Source organism: Heteronotia binoei, chromosome 14 (assembly GCF_032191835.1).
Source record: "Heteronotia binoei isolate CCM8104 ecotype False Entrance Well chromosome 14, APGP_CSIRO_Hbin_v1, whole genome shotgun sequence".
Classification (NCBI taxonomy): domain Eukaryota; kingdom Metazoa; phylum Chordata; class Lepidosauria; order Squamata; family Gekkonidae; genus Heteronotia; species Heteronotia binoei.
The window spans coordinates 67,826,274-67,842,413 of record NC_083236.1 but is presented as its reverse complement, the minus strand read 5'-3'; the positions used below and the strand labels follow the sequence as shown (position 1 = coordinate 67,842,413).

The window sequence follows — 16,140 nt, the reverse complement described above, 5'->3', positions numbered from 1 at the left end:
TCACAAATTTGTTTAGAAATTTCAGATCCAGAATGACCTCATTCTTCTTTCTCATCAGTCCCCTCTGCCTGCCCTGATGGATGCGTGTTCCCTACTTTGGGGCTTCAAAACAAACAGAGGAGGATTCAACCCTGCACACATTCCTTGTCAAAAGGCCAATGTGTCTATTAGTCTTCCAAAATAATCTGTTTAGGATTACAGTCACACAAATTCAGAATGAAATTCAGAATGAAAACGAATAAAACGGATAAAAGGAAGTACTTCTTCACCCAAAGGGTGTTTAACATGTGGAATTCACTGCCACAGGAGGTGGTGGCGGCCACAAGCATGGCCACCTTCAAGAGGGGTTTAGATAAAAATATGGAGCAGAGGTCCATCAGTGGCTATTAGCCACAGTGTGTGCGTACATACATACATACATACATACATACATACATACATATATATATGTATGTATGCCAACATACATACAGTGGCCAAAAAATTATATATATATAAATTTTTTGGCCACTGTGTGACACAGAGTGGACTGGATGGGCCATTGGCCTGATCCAACATGGCTTCTCTTATGTTCTTAAATCCTTTCTACCCCACTGCTCCCGCATGGCTTCTCTTATGTTCTTACATCCTTTCTACCCCACTGCTCCCGCCTCACCATTGGTTATTTTGGACCGTTTAGAATGAAACACAATCCTTCCGCGGCACCATCAAAACTCAAAACGTTGTTGTCTCATGCGGACGTTTTTGCGTTCCTCTTTTCTAGTTTGGGTTGTCGCCTTGTTAATGGCTCCTTTTCTCTTTTAAATCTTTTATAAGCTTTTACAAGATATTTTACAGCAATATTTCATAACATGAAACTTTTTATTGCTTTGGCCTTGAGAGACATAATTAAAAATTCAAATGCACTCATCCTCCCCCACATACACACATAAAAACCAGACAATTCCATTGATCTTATCGCCTACCAACTGCCTGACGAACCCAACTCATCACCTGGAGCCTTCAATGATTAAGAACAAACGGCTTATTAGAAACCACTTAGCTAATGGCTTCGGAAATACCATGGGAACTCATTTCAGATTCTCACTTAGTTTATGACAGTTTGAAAAATGGAATTCTGCAATGTGTTTGCATGAATTACTGAGTTCCATTTTAACCTCTCCCCCCACCACCACGCTGATGCGAAATGATTACTTCTAATTTTTTAACTCCACTTATGATACTCAACACCTTCATAGGAAAAACTGTCTTTCAGGGCTGGCCATGTTTTTTCCGTCACCTCTGAGCATAAAAATGATACTAGGGAGAGCTACCCCCAAACAATCTTCTTTCACGTTGTCTGAGGCTCCTTATCTTCACCCATGAATCCTGCTTGGGGGTCTGGGCATAAAAGCACTGGCCAAATGTTTTCTTGGCCGAGTTGTTCTCAGGCTCAAATCTTCATACACAAAATGAGAACTACCAGTAATTTCTGTTCCTTGGTTACTTACAAGAACTCTGCAGTAGGGAGGGCTGGTGGCTCAGAGGCAGAGCATCTGCTTGGTAAGCAGAAGGTCCCAGGTTCAATCCCCAGCATCTCCAACTAAAAAAGGGTCCAGGCAAATAGGTGTGAAAAAACTCAGCTTGAGACCCTGGAGAGCTGCTGCCAGTCTGAGTAGACAATACTGACTTTGATGGACCAAAGGTCTGATTCAGTATAAGGCAGCTTCATATGTTCATATGTATGTTCATATATAACTAAGTTGTGTCGCGTTATTTATTTACTTTCTTACAAATTGTGTGTGCCGCCTTTCTGCCCAATCAGGGCCACAAAGGCGCTAACAATTAAAACCAAAGCATTATAAATATCAATTCATAAACACAATTAAAACCAAAACTAAATATAAATCAAGTTCAGTCGAGTAAATACAAATCAAAAGCCCATAAAACAGCAACCAAAACACAGGGCAAGAAGGAGGGCTGCACTGGGCATGTAAGATGATCTGTTATTCACTTGGAGCCAGGGCTTATTTATAGAGGAACTTCTTTGCATATTAGGCCACACCCTTTGACGTAGCCAATCCTCCAACAGCTTAGAGTTGGCCCTGTAGTAAGAGCGCTGGAAGCTCTTGGAGGATTGGCTACATCAGGGGGTGTGGCCTAATATGCAAATGAGTCCCTGCTACAAAAAAAGCCCTGCTAGAGGCCATTCTTTAACTCCACCGTCCCAATCAGTGACGGTAACCAAGAATCTTCCAGCTACACTGATACAGCAAGGAAAGGGATGGGCCGGAAGATCTTGCCCCGAATGTCACCAGCCGCCTTCAGCTGCGTGTTTGGGGTCTGCCGTGGGGAAGGAGAACTCTGCTATAAAGCCAAGCACATGATCCAGAGCATTACCACATCTGCTACGCTAAGTGTATGAAAAAGAAAGGATTACTGCGTACCCCGGAGACGAAGCCATCAACGTTCTGTGATTAAAACTGACAAACTATTTTCCTTTTTTAAACCACTTGGCCATGTCTGCGGGATAGTTTATTACAATCAACGAACATCTTTATGATTCAAACATAACGGGTGTGGGTGGAAGGCAGCTCACCAAACACGGCAGCTCACAGCTCAAAGACAGCCCAGCTAACGCACTGGTGTTGATGGCGGGTGTATATACGGTATTTACAACTTAATTACCCTCCCTTGGGGATTCTAAGCTCTCATTTCAAGGTCCACATTCCTTGTTGCCCGTGACCTTCCAAGGAGCACTAAGATAGCAGTTTTTCTGACAATTATTTCTCGCTCACTTTCATCATTGAATTACAGCTCTAAAGGAATTCCATTTTCTGAAGCTCATTTTTAAACACTTTTAACACTTTCTGCCATTACAACTACATCACAAAAGATCAGAGTCATTCCGGAAGGACAATTCAGGGGGGAAGGGGGGTAGACGGAGAGAATCCGGAGCCAAAAAGCATTCCAAACAGCATGGCCAAAGATACAGTCCAGAGCATATCCCATTTATCAAACACACCCAATCTAGCTGATCTTAATGAACTGGAGAACAAGCCACCCATCCTATCATGCAGCCACACCTACACAAACACACAAATCAAGGTTACCCAGCGTTGCAGGCAGACTGCAAAACCCCATTATGACGCTATTTGAGTCAAAATAAGCCATTTTCTAAACAGCAATGGCTAAAATGAGCACAAAGGACCAGATGATTTTATAAGGAATACCTTTGAGCATCTTCACAACGACACTGGGAGGGAGGCCATCAAAGTTCACAAGCTGGTGACCGGGCAGCTGTGGTTAGGAGGTCGCAATTTGTGATGGACTCCCAGTAATGTCACAGCTGACTCTGAACCCAAACACCAGTCTAGCACATCACCTGAGCCAGATACAAAGTCTCAGTGGCTTCTGAGATTCTGCGCTCCACAACCATATGAAGCCACTGTTGTGCACACTTGGTAAAGTTGGCAACAGAAGGGGTTTGTATCATGCTGCCATGCTAAAAGCACATCTAAGACGCATGGCTTCCCAGTAGTTTTGTGAACTTGGTGGACCTGATGAACACTGGTGGACCTCCTGATGGCACTTGATTTTTTTGGCCACTGTGATACAGAGCATTGGACTGGATGGGCCATTGGCCTGATCCAACAGGGCTTCTCTTATGTTCTTCTGTGACACAGAGTGTTGGACTGGAGGGGCCACTGGCCTGATCCAACACGGCTTCTCTTATGTTCTTATGTGACTCAGAGCATTGGACTGGATGGGCCATTGGCCTGATCCAACATGGCTTCTCTTATGTTCTTATGAAATGACTGTTTCTAATAGCACCCAGTTCTCCAGATCAATTGTTTTGAATTTCACACCCAAGTGTGTTTAAAAAGAACAAGCATCTATGCAATAGATCAGAGCAGCACTGAGTAAAAGCTTCTGAACATGGGGTTAGGGGAGCTGCATTAAACAGAGAGCTCACTGCAATCAGTTGCATGAAAGGGGTCTTGTAGATTTGGTGGACAACATTCCAGAAATGTGGTTGTCGCAGGTTCAGCTTTGAAAGCTATCTTCCCTCCTTCACCAACTGAAGTTGGCATTCCTTGGCTAGGTGTAGTGGTTAAGTGTGCGGACTCTTGTGGGAGGACCAGATTTGATTCCCCACTCCTCCATTTGCACCTGCTGGAATGGCCTTGGATCAGCCATAGCTCTGACAAAGGTTGTCCTTGAAAGGGCAGCTGCTGTGAGAGTCCTCTCAGCCCCACCTACTTCACAGGGTGTCTGTTGTGGGGGAGGAAGATAAAGGAGATTGTGAGCCACTCTGAGATTCGGAGTGGAGGGCGGGATATAAATCCAATATCATCATCTTCTTCTTCTTCTGTGAAGATGTCCCACCCAAGCTGGATACCAAGATCAGCTACAAATCTGGCCCTCTGTTTACCATGACTGTGCGCTAGAACCCTTACAACAGTTTGGTACTCCGTTTTGTTAACCACAACACAGACCATCCAAATACCAAGGAGGTGCAGTTTAATTGTTCCAAATAGATGAAATATGCAGGAAAGGTTGTGGACTCAACTGTGTCGCCTTTCTAATCTCACCAGAGAAAGTGAGAAACACTCCTGGTTCTTCAGCCACGTAGAGATTTTTAAAAACACCTTAAAATGTGATCAACAGGTACACACTCAAAGCAACCGCATGGTACATGAATTCAGCCTAACAGAGTGCAGGATGTCACTGAAATGACTGAAAGCTTCTTGCGCAGTTCTTGGTTCACGACCAATGTGCTGATCCTTGAACTCCAGAGCCTCTTTGGGGTCCTACCTAGGGTTGCCAATCCCCAGGTGGGGGCAGGGGATCCCCCGGTTGGGAGGCCCTCCCCCCGCTTCAGGGCCATCAGAAAGCGGGGGGCGGGGAGGGAAATGTCTGCTGGGAACTCTTATTATTCCCTATGGAGATTTATCCCCAAAGAAAATAATGAAGAATTGATCCGCGGGTATCTGAGCCTCTGGGGAGGATGTTTTTTGAGGTAGAGGCACCAAACTTTCAGTATAGCATCTAGTGCCTCTCCCCAAAATATCCACCAAGTTTCAAGAAGATTGGACCAGGGGGTCCAATTCTATGAGCCTCAAAAGAAGGTGCCCCTATCCTTCATTATTTCCTATGAAAGGAAGGCATTGAAAAGGTGTGCCGTCCCTTTAAATGTGATGGCCAGAACGCCCTTTGGAGTTCAATTATGCTTGTCACAGCCTTGATCTTGGCTCCACCCCTAATGTCTCCTGACTCCACCCCCAAAGTCTCCTGACTCCACCCCCAAAGTCCCCAGATATTTCTTGAATTGGACTTGGCAACCCTATCCTGGCTCCACCACCCCCAAAGTCTCCTGGCTCCGCCCCCAAAGTCTCCTGGCTCCACCCCCAAAGTCCCCAGATATTTCTTAAATTGGACTTGGCAACCCTAGTCCTACCTTTACAACTATAGCCCATCAACACAACTGCAAAAGCTATGATAAAAAAATATCGGATGTCATACTGCAAAGAAAAGAGGAGGCATCCGTTGCCAGTTTTCATTCTGGAAGCTGTGGTCAGCATATTTCCTTGAAGGGTAAGATAAGTGTGGAACAAGACCGCCAGGAAATTAAAGAGAGTGGGGCCGGGGGCCAAAGCAGTGAGGAGGCCGAGCGAGACTGACAGAGGAGCAGAGCTGAATAAAGCCACACAAGGCCCAGAACATTCAGAGCGCTTTCAAAACATTTAGAATGTGCACTTCACCGGCCTATTTCGGCCTACAAAAGATCACGCCATGACAAATTTGCTACTGTTTTAAGATGCCCAAAGGCTCGTTGTTGATTTTGCTGCAGAAGAATAACACGGCTACTCTTCTAGGATTTATGCACACACACACACACACAACCCTCTGAAAAAAGGCATGCAGTCGCTGGCTGCTTTAAGGCCCCCGGGTAAAACACAAATCTGAAAACTTCTCTCACTCTACTATATTAAATTAGCAACAAAAATAAACACAGCGAAGAGACACAAAGGCCTGGCTTGGTAGATAAGGCCGAAAGCTACATATTCACGTCTTATCTGTTTCTTAAATCACAATTACAATTTTCCTTACTTATGGGATATTAAAACATTGTTTTGAAAAGAAAGAGCACAAGTGCGTGCCTGAAGGGGAAGGGGGGGGGGGATTCCTGTGGTCCATTTTTCAAGTAACCGATCACTCTCTGCTCAGTCCGGCAGGATGATCCTAAACGCAGATCCCCTTCAATCCAGTCTTCACATCTGCTTATGATGTGTTTTCGAAATGAAACCTTGCAATAATTTGGCCACCTGTCATTCTGCAGCAAAACAATCCACAAGTTTTCTCCAGAAAGCGGGGGGGGGGGGAATATAATTTTTTACAATCACTTGAATAGTTTGTCACTAAGTATAAACATCCTCTTAAAAACTCCTTTGACATTGCGTTTTCTGATTATCTTAGTTGATAAAAAGCGAAAAGAAGATCCCTTAGGCAGAAGGAGTGCAGAAGCTGGCAAATCAATTCAGTAGTTCCTTCCCCCCAATTTTTTGCTTTTTCTTGCCTTTCAATATTCAGGACATAGAAGAAGATGATATCGGATTTATATCCCACTCTATACTTTGAATCTCAGAGTCTCAGGGCAGTTACAGTCTCCTTTACCTTCCCCGCCCCCACATACACACACACACCAGACACCCTGTGAGGTGGGTGGGGCTGAGAGAACTTTTACGAGAGTTATGGCTGACCCAAGGCCATTCCAGCAGCTGCAAGTGGAGGAGTGGGGAATCAAACCCAGTTCTCCCAGATAAGAGAGCTATGGCTGACCCAAGGCCATTCCAGCAGGTGCAAGTGGAGGAGTAGGGAATCAAACCTGGTTCTCCCAGATAAGAGAGCTCTGGCTGACCCAATGCCATTCCAGCAGCTGCAAGTGGAGGAGTGGGGAATCAAACCCGGTTCTCCCAGGTAAGAGAGCTCTGGCTGACCCAAGGCCATTCCAGCAGCTGCAAGTGGAGGAGTGGGGAATCAAACCCGGTTCTCCCAAATAAGAGAGCTCTGGATGACCCAAGGCTATTCCAGCAGTTGCAAATGGAGGAGTGGGGAATGAAACCCGGTTTTCCCAGATAAGAGAGCTCTGGCTGACCCAAGGCCATTCCAGCAGCTGCAAGTGGAGGAGTGGGGAATCAAACCCGGTTCTCCCAGATAAGAGAGCCATGGCTGACCCAAGGCCATTCCAGCAGCTGCAAGTGGAGGAGTGGAGAATCAAACCCGGTTCTCCCAGATAAGAGAGCCATGGCTGACCCAAGGCCATTCCAGCAGCTGCAAGTGGAGGAGTGGGGAATCCAACCCGGTTCTCCCAGAGAAGAGAGCTCTGGCTGACCCAAGGCCATTCCAGCAGCTGCAAGTGGAGGAGTGGGGAATCAAACCCGGTTTTCCCAGATAAGAGAGCCATGGCTGACCCAAGGCCATTCCAGCAGCTGCAAGTGGAGGAGTGGGGAATCCAACCCGGTTCTCCCAGAGAAGAGAGCTCTGGCTGACCCAAGGCCATTCCAGCAGCTGCAAGTGGAGGAGGGGGGAATCAAACCCGGTTCTCCCAGATAAGAGAGTTCTGGCTGACCCAAGGCCATTCCAGCAGCTGCAAGTGGAGGAGTGGGGAATCAAACCCGGTTCTCCCAGATAAGAGAGCCATGGCTGACCCAAGGCCATTCCAGCAGCTGCAAGTGGAGGAGTGGAGAATCAAACCCGGTTCTCCCAGATAAGAGAGCCATGGCTGACCCAAGGCCATTCCAGCAGCTGCAAGTGGAGGAGGGGGGAATCAAACCCAGTTCTCCCAGATAAGAGAGCTCTGGCTGACCCAAGGCCATTCCAGCAGCTGCAAGTGGAGGAGTGGGGAATCAAACCCGGTTCTCCCAGATAAGAGAGCTCTGGCTGACCCAAGGCCATTCCAGCAGCTGCAAGTGGAGGAGTGGGGAATCCAACCCGGTTCTCCCAGATAAGAGAGCTCTGGCTAACCCAAGGCCATTCCAGCAGCTGCAAGTGCAGGAGTGGGGGATCAAAGGCCATTCCAGCAGCTGCAAGTGCAGGAGTGGGGAATCAAACCTGGTTCTCTCAGGTAACACTTAACCACTACACCAAACTGGCTGCTGTGTTAAATCCCAATGTCAAATAACATTCTGCTGTTTTAAATCCCAGTGTCAAATACAGCTGACTTTTAAAACCATATGCATGGCGGGGTGTGGGGGGGTGTTTTCCAACTGGGGAGGAATTTCTTTCACACAGGAGTGAGGAGGGCTCAAGTGAACATTCAGTCACTGGGCCTCTAAAAACCTTTATAAGGGCCAGTTAAAGGCATATATTGGCACAGGAAGACACAATGTTTGGAGGGGGGAGGGGAGGGGAGGGGAGGGGAGGGAAGGAAGGAAGGAAGGAAGGAAGGAAGGAAGGAAGGAAGGAAGGAAGGAAGGAAGGAAGGAAGGAAGGAAGGAAGGAAGGAAGGGAGGAAGGAAGGAAGGAAGGGAGGGAGGGAGGGAGGGAGGGAGGGGGGGAGGGAGGGAGGGGGGGAGGAAGGAAGGAAGGAAGGAAGGAAGGAAGGAAGGAAGGAAGGAAGGAAGGAAGGAAGGAAGGAAGGAAGGAAGGAAGGAAGGAAGGAAGGGAGGAAGGAAGGGAGGGAGGGAGGGGGGGGGAGGACAGTCACAATCCAAGAGTGAAGGAAGAGGCCACTGTTCCTGCATTATCTTCAAGGACTGAAGCCACCGCTTACAAAAGGGTATCAAGGTCTTTCCTGCAATGTTGTCGTTACAACTGCAAGGAAAGTTATTGCTCCAGGAGTGACAGCTTTCTGACAAAGCTATCAGATCTTTTGGGGGGGGGGTGGAGTTGATGGACAATCCATACGGTTGCCAGTCTTAGCTGGGGAAATTCCTGGAGATCCGTGGGCAGAGCCTGGGAAAGGCAGAATCTGGGGAAGGAGGTGGGGGAATCAGGGAGATGTAATTCCAAAGACCCTGCCCTCCAAAGCCGTTATGCCCACCCGAGAACTCATTTGTGTTGCTTGGGGATCAGTTGTAATTCCAGGAGATCTCCGGACACCACCTGGAAGTTGGCAGCCCCAACAATCCATAGTGCTCATTTTCATTAATATTAGTTAACGAGATTAGGACAGCTGCTCTCTGCAAAAGGAAGTGCCTTGTAGAAGGGGAAATCCCAAAGCTGTTTTGCCTTGAACACAAAGAGCTAAACAATTTAGTACAACATCAAATCTAATTAAAGGCTTTTATATATAAGGCAAGTGATAACAACCTCCGCCTCCTCTCGTTGCGTACCTACAGCACTGCCTCTGTCTTGAAGAAGGGAAACTTCCACTCCCGATTACACAAGACGATATTAAGATGAGCCCATAAAACAGCAAGCCTTATTCTGCACGCATTTAACGGCAGCAGAAAGCAGAGCACTGCCGTACATCATCTCGCTATGCCGTATCTCATCTCACAAAACTGAGTTCTATCCACCTGGGGGAAAACATTTGCAATAAAGGAACTTCCCCAGGTGAGAGATAAATTGCTAAACTCCCTCAGAAAGCCGATCAACAAGGGCCCCCAATTCTTCACAGGCAAAATGCAGCCTCAAGACAGGCACTAAATCCATCAGAGAAGTAATAGACCCTAATGAGCAGAAACTGGTGAAGGGTGACACTCGTCCCATATGGAGTTCCTGGCCAGGTTAGCCGCCTCAAGAAATCTCCTTCAAAGAGCCTTTTGAGAAAGAGGCCAATGGAAGGAGAAAAGGTTTAAGATCATGCATTCCAAAGGGAAGGGATGACATAAAAATGACTTCCTTTACAGATCATGGATATAACGATGTAACCTAAATTCTATGTGTGCTTAGAAGAACACTTTGCATATTGAGAATTCACCTATCGGTAGTCACAGACGCAATTCAAGACTCCAGAATTTCTAATTCTGGGGGAAGCAAAGTCCCCATTTAATTTTCAGAAGTCTTCAGCTTTTTAACACTTTCAAATATGTGGGGGGGGGGGGGAATCGGTTTCCCAGAACCGGCCAAAATGCACATGGGTGGAAACAGAGGTTTGTAATATAAATGCATAATTACCATGGCTTTTTGTTTGTAAAATACTGTGGGTGCTTCCCACTCAAAAACCTTAAACACTTGGACAGATAACTCCTCCCCCAGAAAAGGAAAGCAGGAGCTACGTAGCTACTGGTTGAGATGGTATACTGGACCAGACAGACCACTGATCTGATCCAGCAGGGCTCTTCTCAGGTTCTTTAGACCAGTGGCCGCCAGCCTTTTTGGCCCCAGGGCCAGTAGGGTGGGGACATCCAATTTGGCCTCCCCTCCACCCACCCCTGCAACACCTCCTCTCCCCCCCCCCATTTTCCTCCTCCCTCCTCCGCCCCCCTCCCATGCAGCCTCACCCCCCACACACACACACACAGCCTCACCGCCCCCCTTTTCACCATTTAAAGGCCAGGGAAGGGGCCGTGAAGTGCTTCCCAGAACAACATTCCCCCCCCCCCAGTCAATCACCTGATTGGCGGGGGAAACCGCAGCAGCAGTGGCAAGCAACCCGCTGAAAGAGCAGCGCTGCCCTTGCCGCTTACTGCTGCGGTTTTCCCCTGGTGTTGAGGACCCCTTTAGTAGCTTTAGACTACTGCCATGATATTTTACATTACTGTAAAGGGGGGGGGAGGTGTGTAATCCTGCACTGAGATGGCCTGTACTATGATGTCCATTCGCATTTTAATGTGTGCACCAAAACACGGCAAGAGTGTGAATAGTGCTTTCATAAAATATACAGACATCCCTGAATATTATGTTAGTCAGGAAAGAAATATTTAAAAAATTGGGCATGAGAGAAGCAGGAGCTGGTAAGAAACTGTCCAACAGAGGACTATAGCTAACCTTGGGTGCCAAATCAGATAGGAATGGATTTGTATGCCAACAGAAGACGTCCTGTACCTCGGAGGAGGAAGCCTCACATTATGAGGCGAGAAACAAACAGATTCTCTCTGTACGCATCCAAGGCACCTGCAATACTGAGATCATTTTCTAGCATCACATACCAGAAAAATATTCAGAAACTTGCAGAGAGTTGCCAGTGAATTTTTTTTTTAAAAGCTGAAGTCTCCAAACACAGACTAGAAATACACTAACGCACAGGACAGAATGAAGTACTCAAATGGAAAGCATAACCAAGAATAAATTTAAAAAGGTGAAACTAATGTGATTGTTGTTGCACAAAGAAAACATTAATTAATCTATTAATTACATAAAACTTTCCCAACCAAGACCTGAGAGCAGGAATGCCATACCCACATGAATCTACCTACACAAATTGACGTAGCTTCAGATTATGTGGAGGGACAGAGAGGCGACGGCTTTAGCAAACACACTGCTCACTTCAATCCAGATTTGTTTTCCCCTTTGATTTGTATATGTGGCGCAATCTGGCTCCATGTAATGTCTACTAGTAATGAATTACAATATGTATGACTGGAGGCAGGGCACTTTTCAAAGTTACCTTCACAGCCATAAGGCAACCAAACTGAAAAACAAAAAAGGAAAGCTGAGAGCTGAATTCAGGGAGATAAGTTCTTCACTCAAAGTAAAATCCTAGCCAGCCTGTCTCAGTGGTCAAGAAGCAATCCATTTGCCAGATGGAAGAGGAAAGTAGGACACCCCTTTGGAAAAAGGGGCTCAGTTCTTCCACGGGGAACGTTCCCCATGAACACAGGCCCAAGCCAAGACAGTATGTGGCAACAGTTCCAAGTCATACACAAATCAAGGTGGTATGTTTAGTCTCTGCCTAACCAAAAGTAGCACCGCACAGCTGGCAGCACGACTGCCTCTGAGATTAGTCTATTTCCCAATCCAGGCTGCATACCAAGCCTTTGACAGCTGCCCAGGGAGCTGCCCAACTGTATCATGCCAAGCGGGTACTGTGCCCAGGGAGCTCACGCTTCTCAGTACATGAACATATGAACATATGAAGCTGCCTTATACTGAATCAGACCCTTGGTCCATCAAAGTCAGTATTGTCTTCTCAGACTGGCAGCGGCTCTCCAGGGTCTCAAGCTGAGGTTTTTCACACCTATTTGCCTGGACCCTTTTTTTGGAGATGCCGGGGATTGAACCTGGGACCTTCTGCTTCCCAAGCAGATGCTCTACCACTGAGCCACCGTCCCTCCCCATCCACGCCTTACCATCTCACTTTGTTGCATGTCTGTGTAGCACCGAGCGGGGACCCCGCCACCATGGGGACTTGGATAGGGCTGTGCTGCTTGTTCATGACGAGGTCCAGTTTCTCTTCCAGGGACTTGCAGGTGGCTTCAAGGGCGAGCAGCTTTGCTTCAATGCTATCCAGGCGCAGGCAGATCGTCTGGTTAATGGAATACAGGAACGACTGAAAAGAAAAAGGCAGCCAAATGAAATCAGCCATTAAAAAAAAAATCCTACAAATTTATCTTCAAAACACCCCCCGCCCCCCCCCCCTACACACACACACAGCCCAGATAAATGCTATATGTATCCAAGGAGCACTATCTGGCTACCCAGTCGCTAAATGCAGCCATTCGCAAAACTGATAAGAACATCACCGTATTATCAAGGCTTAGCCTAGTAAGGTGAGACCTGAAGGAAAGCAGGTGTTACTTTTAAGCTCTAGTTTATTTCATCTAGGCATCCCTTTGGGGAACGTTAAGAATGAGAGGTTCATAAAAGCGTGCTACCCGTGGTTATGAAAAAGGAGTTATATTTTAGAGAAGTGATGTACCCCACCAGCAGCAATAACAATAATCGTCCCTCTGCAATTCCCAAGAACTCAGCTAGAATTCAAACTGCAGAACACTGTCTACCAGCCAAAAAATATCTGACTGTGACAATTCATCATCATAAGAACATAAGAGGAGCCATGTTGGATCAGGCCAAGGGCCCATCCAGCTCAACACTCTGTGGCACACAGTGGCCAAAAAAACCCAAGTGCCATCAGGAGGTCCATCAGTGGGGTTAGAAGCCCTCCCACTGTGCCCCATCCCAAGCAATACAGAGCATCACTGCCCCAGACAGAGTTCCAACAATACGCTGTGGCTAATAGCCACTGATGGACCTCTGCTCCATATGCTTATCTAATCCCCTCTTGAAGCTGTCTATGCCTGTAGCCACCATCATCTCCTGTGGCAGTGAATTCCACATGTTAATCACCCTTTGGGTGAAGAAGGACTTCCTTTTATCCGTTCTAATCCGACTGCTCAGCAATTTCATCGAATGCCCCCGAGTTCTCGTATTGTGAGAAGGGAGAAAAGGACTTCTTTCTCTACCTTCTCTATCCCAGGCACAATCCTGTAAACCTCTATCGTCACCCCTCAGCCGACGTTTCTCCAAGCTAAAGAGCCCCAAGCGTTTTAATCTTTCTTCACAGGGAAAGTGTTCCAACCCTTTCATCATTCCAGTTGCCCTTTTCTGCACTTTTCCCAATGCTAAAATATCCTTTTTGAGGTGCGGTGACCAGAATTGTACACAGTGCTCCAAATGAGGCCGCACCATCGACTTATACAGGGGTATCGTCATCATCATGGGCACCATTGGGCTAATATATGAGAAAGGACTAAATCCCGGGACGTGTTTGAAATGAAAAGACTTTGCCCTTATTCAAAAGGACAGGCTCCTGTCAGATTTCAGAAGCTCTAACAGCCTTCTTTTCAGAAACCTGGCACGATTTCTAGTCCCGCTGAATAAATGTCCTCGCAAACAATGGAAGGTTCTGAGGAGCATGTCTTTTAACAGGAAACCTCCTAACGGATCACTTTCCGAATCAGCATGCATTCCCCATGTGCAACAAAACCTACGAGGTCCGCTTCGGTTTAACGAAGCTTCAAGGAAATTCTAGTGCGCCCTCTGGTGGATTTTATTTAGAGATTACACAACAATTACTCGGGGAAACAAACAGTGCGATCCTAAAAAGGTCTCCTCGGAGTCCTACTCCGGTCCTTTCAGTGAGGCTGACTCCCAGGAAAGTGGGGGTTTTTTAGGATTGCACTGTAAGCCATTCATGGTAAGAAAGGTAGAAAACCTATAAAGGTAAAGGGTAGTCCCCTGTGCAAGCACTGGGTCCTTACTGACCCATGGGGTGACGTCGCATCATGACGTTTTACAGGGTGGTTTGCCATTGTCTTCTCCAGCCATCTACACTCCCCCCCGCAGCAAGCTGGGTACTCATTTTACTGACCTCGGAAGGATGGATGGATGAGTCAACCATGGGCTGGCTACCTGAACCCAGCTTCCGCTGGGATCAAACTCAGGTCATTAGCAGAGCTTGGACTGCAGTACTGCAGCTTACCACTCTGCTTCACGGGGCTCCTGGAAAACCTATACAAGGCCTAAATTAACCACTTAACAACCTTGTTGGACTCATAGCCACTTCTAGGGAACCACCGGGGCGGGGGTGCAACATCAGGTAAAAAGTAGCCCACACTATGACAGGATATTTAAACATTTTTAATTATTGAAAACCTTCTCTGGCCCTTCCATAAAACCCCGTGGATAGGGCAAATTATAAACCAAAATAAATAAAATGCTCCCCCCTCCCATGAAGCCGCTGTTACGTGTCTAACACAGCAGATTTCAATGGCCTTAGCCAAGAACAACCTAAATTTGACTGTAACGTAACTGAAGGAGGGTAGATCTAGATTTACACCAATGTTTGATATTAAATATCTGAAACCCACTAATTTCAGTCTGACCTGAAGAAAGAAGTTTCCAATTTTACTTGCTGAAAGGATGGCACGATGTTAGAAGTTTCATTAATCATGCAAGGGTATACCGTAATTAAAGTTTGCTTCAATATGGAGGCTGGAGAAGATTCAACTGAAATTCTCCAAAAAGCGCTATCCTTCTTAAACGCGGTGAAACTAGCAGCTGAAAAACTATTTTCTGGCGACCTACAGGACTTAGAAGATGATCCGGATAGGATTAGTTAGGCTTCTTAGGAAAGAGGCTTCTCTCAGTCTTGGCACCGGGGCTTAATTTAAAGGTGATCCAGTCGAGATAGGATGTGCATGCTTCTTACTGAAGGCTAAGGAATGGAGGGGGGGTCTGCTAATCAGATGGTTACTTGCAATTTCAAATGTGTAATTCCATGAACTACAAAAGCCCAGTTCAAAACTGGTGTCCTAACCATAGGAAAGCATGGGCTGTCTTTCTCTGCAATGTAACCCTCCGAATAAAGCCGAGGGAACTTTCACCATGATATCCGAACTCTTTGTCCCATTTCAAATGAGAGAGGCTTGGGGCTGCATTAGGTAGTCTGAAGAACCTGAGACCCATACAAGGAAGCACTGCTTTCCCTCCAACTGCACATCACCAATCAGGAAAAGAGGGGTTGGGTCATCCACACAACCTTAATTGAGGGATCCTGGCAATTAATCTCTATCCGGGGACGCTTTAGAGGTGGATCTACATCTTCGTCTGTCACTTCATGATTTTCCAACACAACTGCAAAGGAACAGAAACAAAGCAATTCTCAATACTCCAATAAATGTCATCAAATGAGGAAAGGCTGACAGAGATGCAACAAAGCAAACTGAGCCTGAACCACCTCCCAGGAAGAGACTGAGCTGCAGCACATACTCCCACAAGCAGAGCCACACCTCTTGCACGAAGACTCGAGAACATAAGAGAAGCCATGTTGCATCAGGCCAGTGGCCCATCCAGTCCAACTCTCTGTGTCACAGAAGAACATAAGAGAAGCCATGTTGCATCAGGCCAGTGGCCCATCCAGTCCAACTCTCTGTGTCACACAATAGCTAAAAAAACAGGTGCCATCAGGATGACCACCAGTGAGGCCAGTACACTAGAGGCCCTCCCACTGTTGCCCCCCCCCCAAGCACCAAGAATACAGAGCATCACTGCCCCAGACAGAGAGTTCCATCTATACCTTGTGGCTAATAGTCACTGATGGACCTCTGCTCCAGACGTTGATCCAATCCCCTCTTGAAGCTGTCTATGCTTGTTGCTGCCACCACCTCCTGTGGCAGTGGAACACTGACCTCTGTCCCTCTAATCAGGGCAACTTGTGGGTTGCATTGGACCAACCAGTTCTCTTTGCCTAGCTCACCCCTTCCATCGCTG

At 46.8% G+C, this 16,140-nt stretch overlaps 1 protein-coding gene across 2 annotated transcripts in view; it reads right to left on the bottom strand.

Moving 5' to 3' along the window:
• Positions 1-16,140, bottom strand: part of BANP (BTG3 associated nuclear protein) — a 303,621-nt gene that overhangs the window by 255,595 nt on the left and 31,886 nt on the right. For both annotated transcript variants that reach the window (XM_060253627.1, XM_060253628.1), the window contains exons 3-4: positions 15,410-15,504; positions 12,219-12,418 (exon numbers count right to left, since the gene is read on the bottom strand). In XM_060253627.1, the coding sequence (XP_060109610.1) occupies positions 12,219-12,418; positions 15,410-15,504 (295 nt within the window). The remainder of the gene's footprint in view (positions 1-12,218; positions 12,419-15,409; positions 15,505-16,140) is intronic.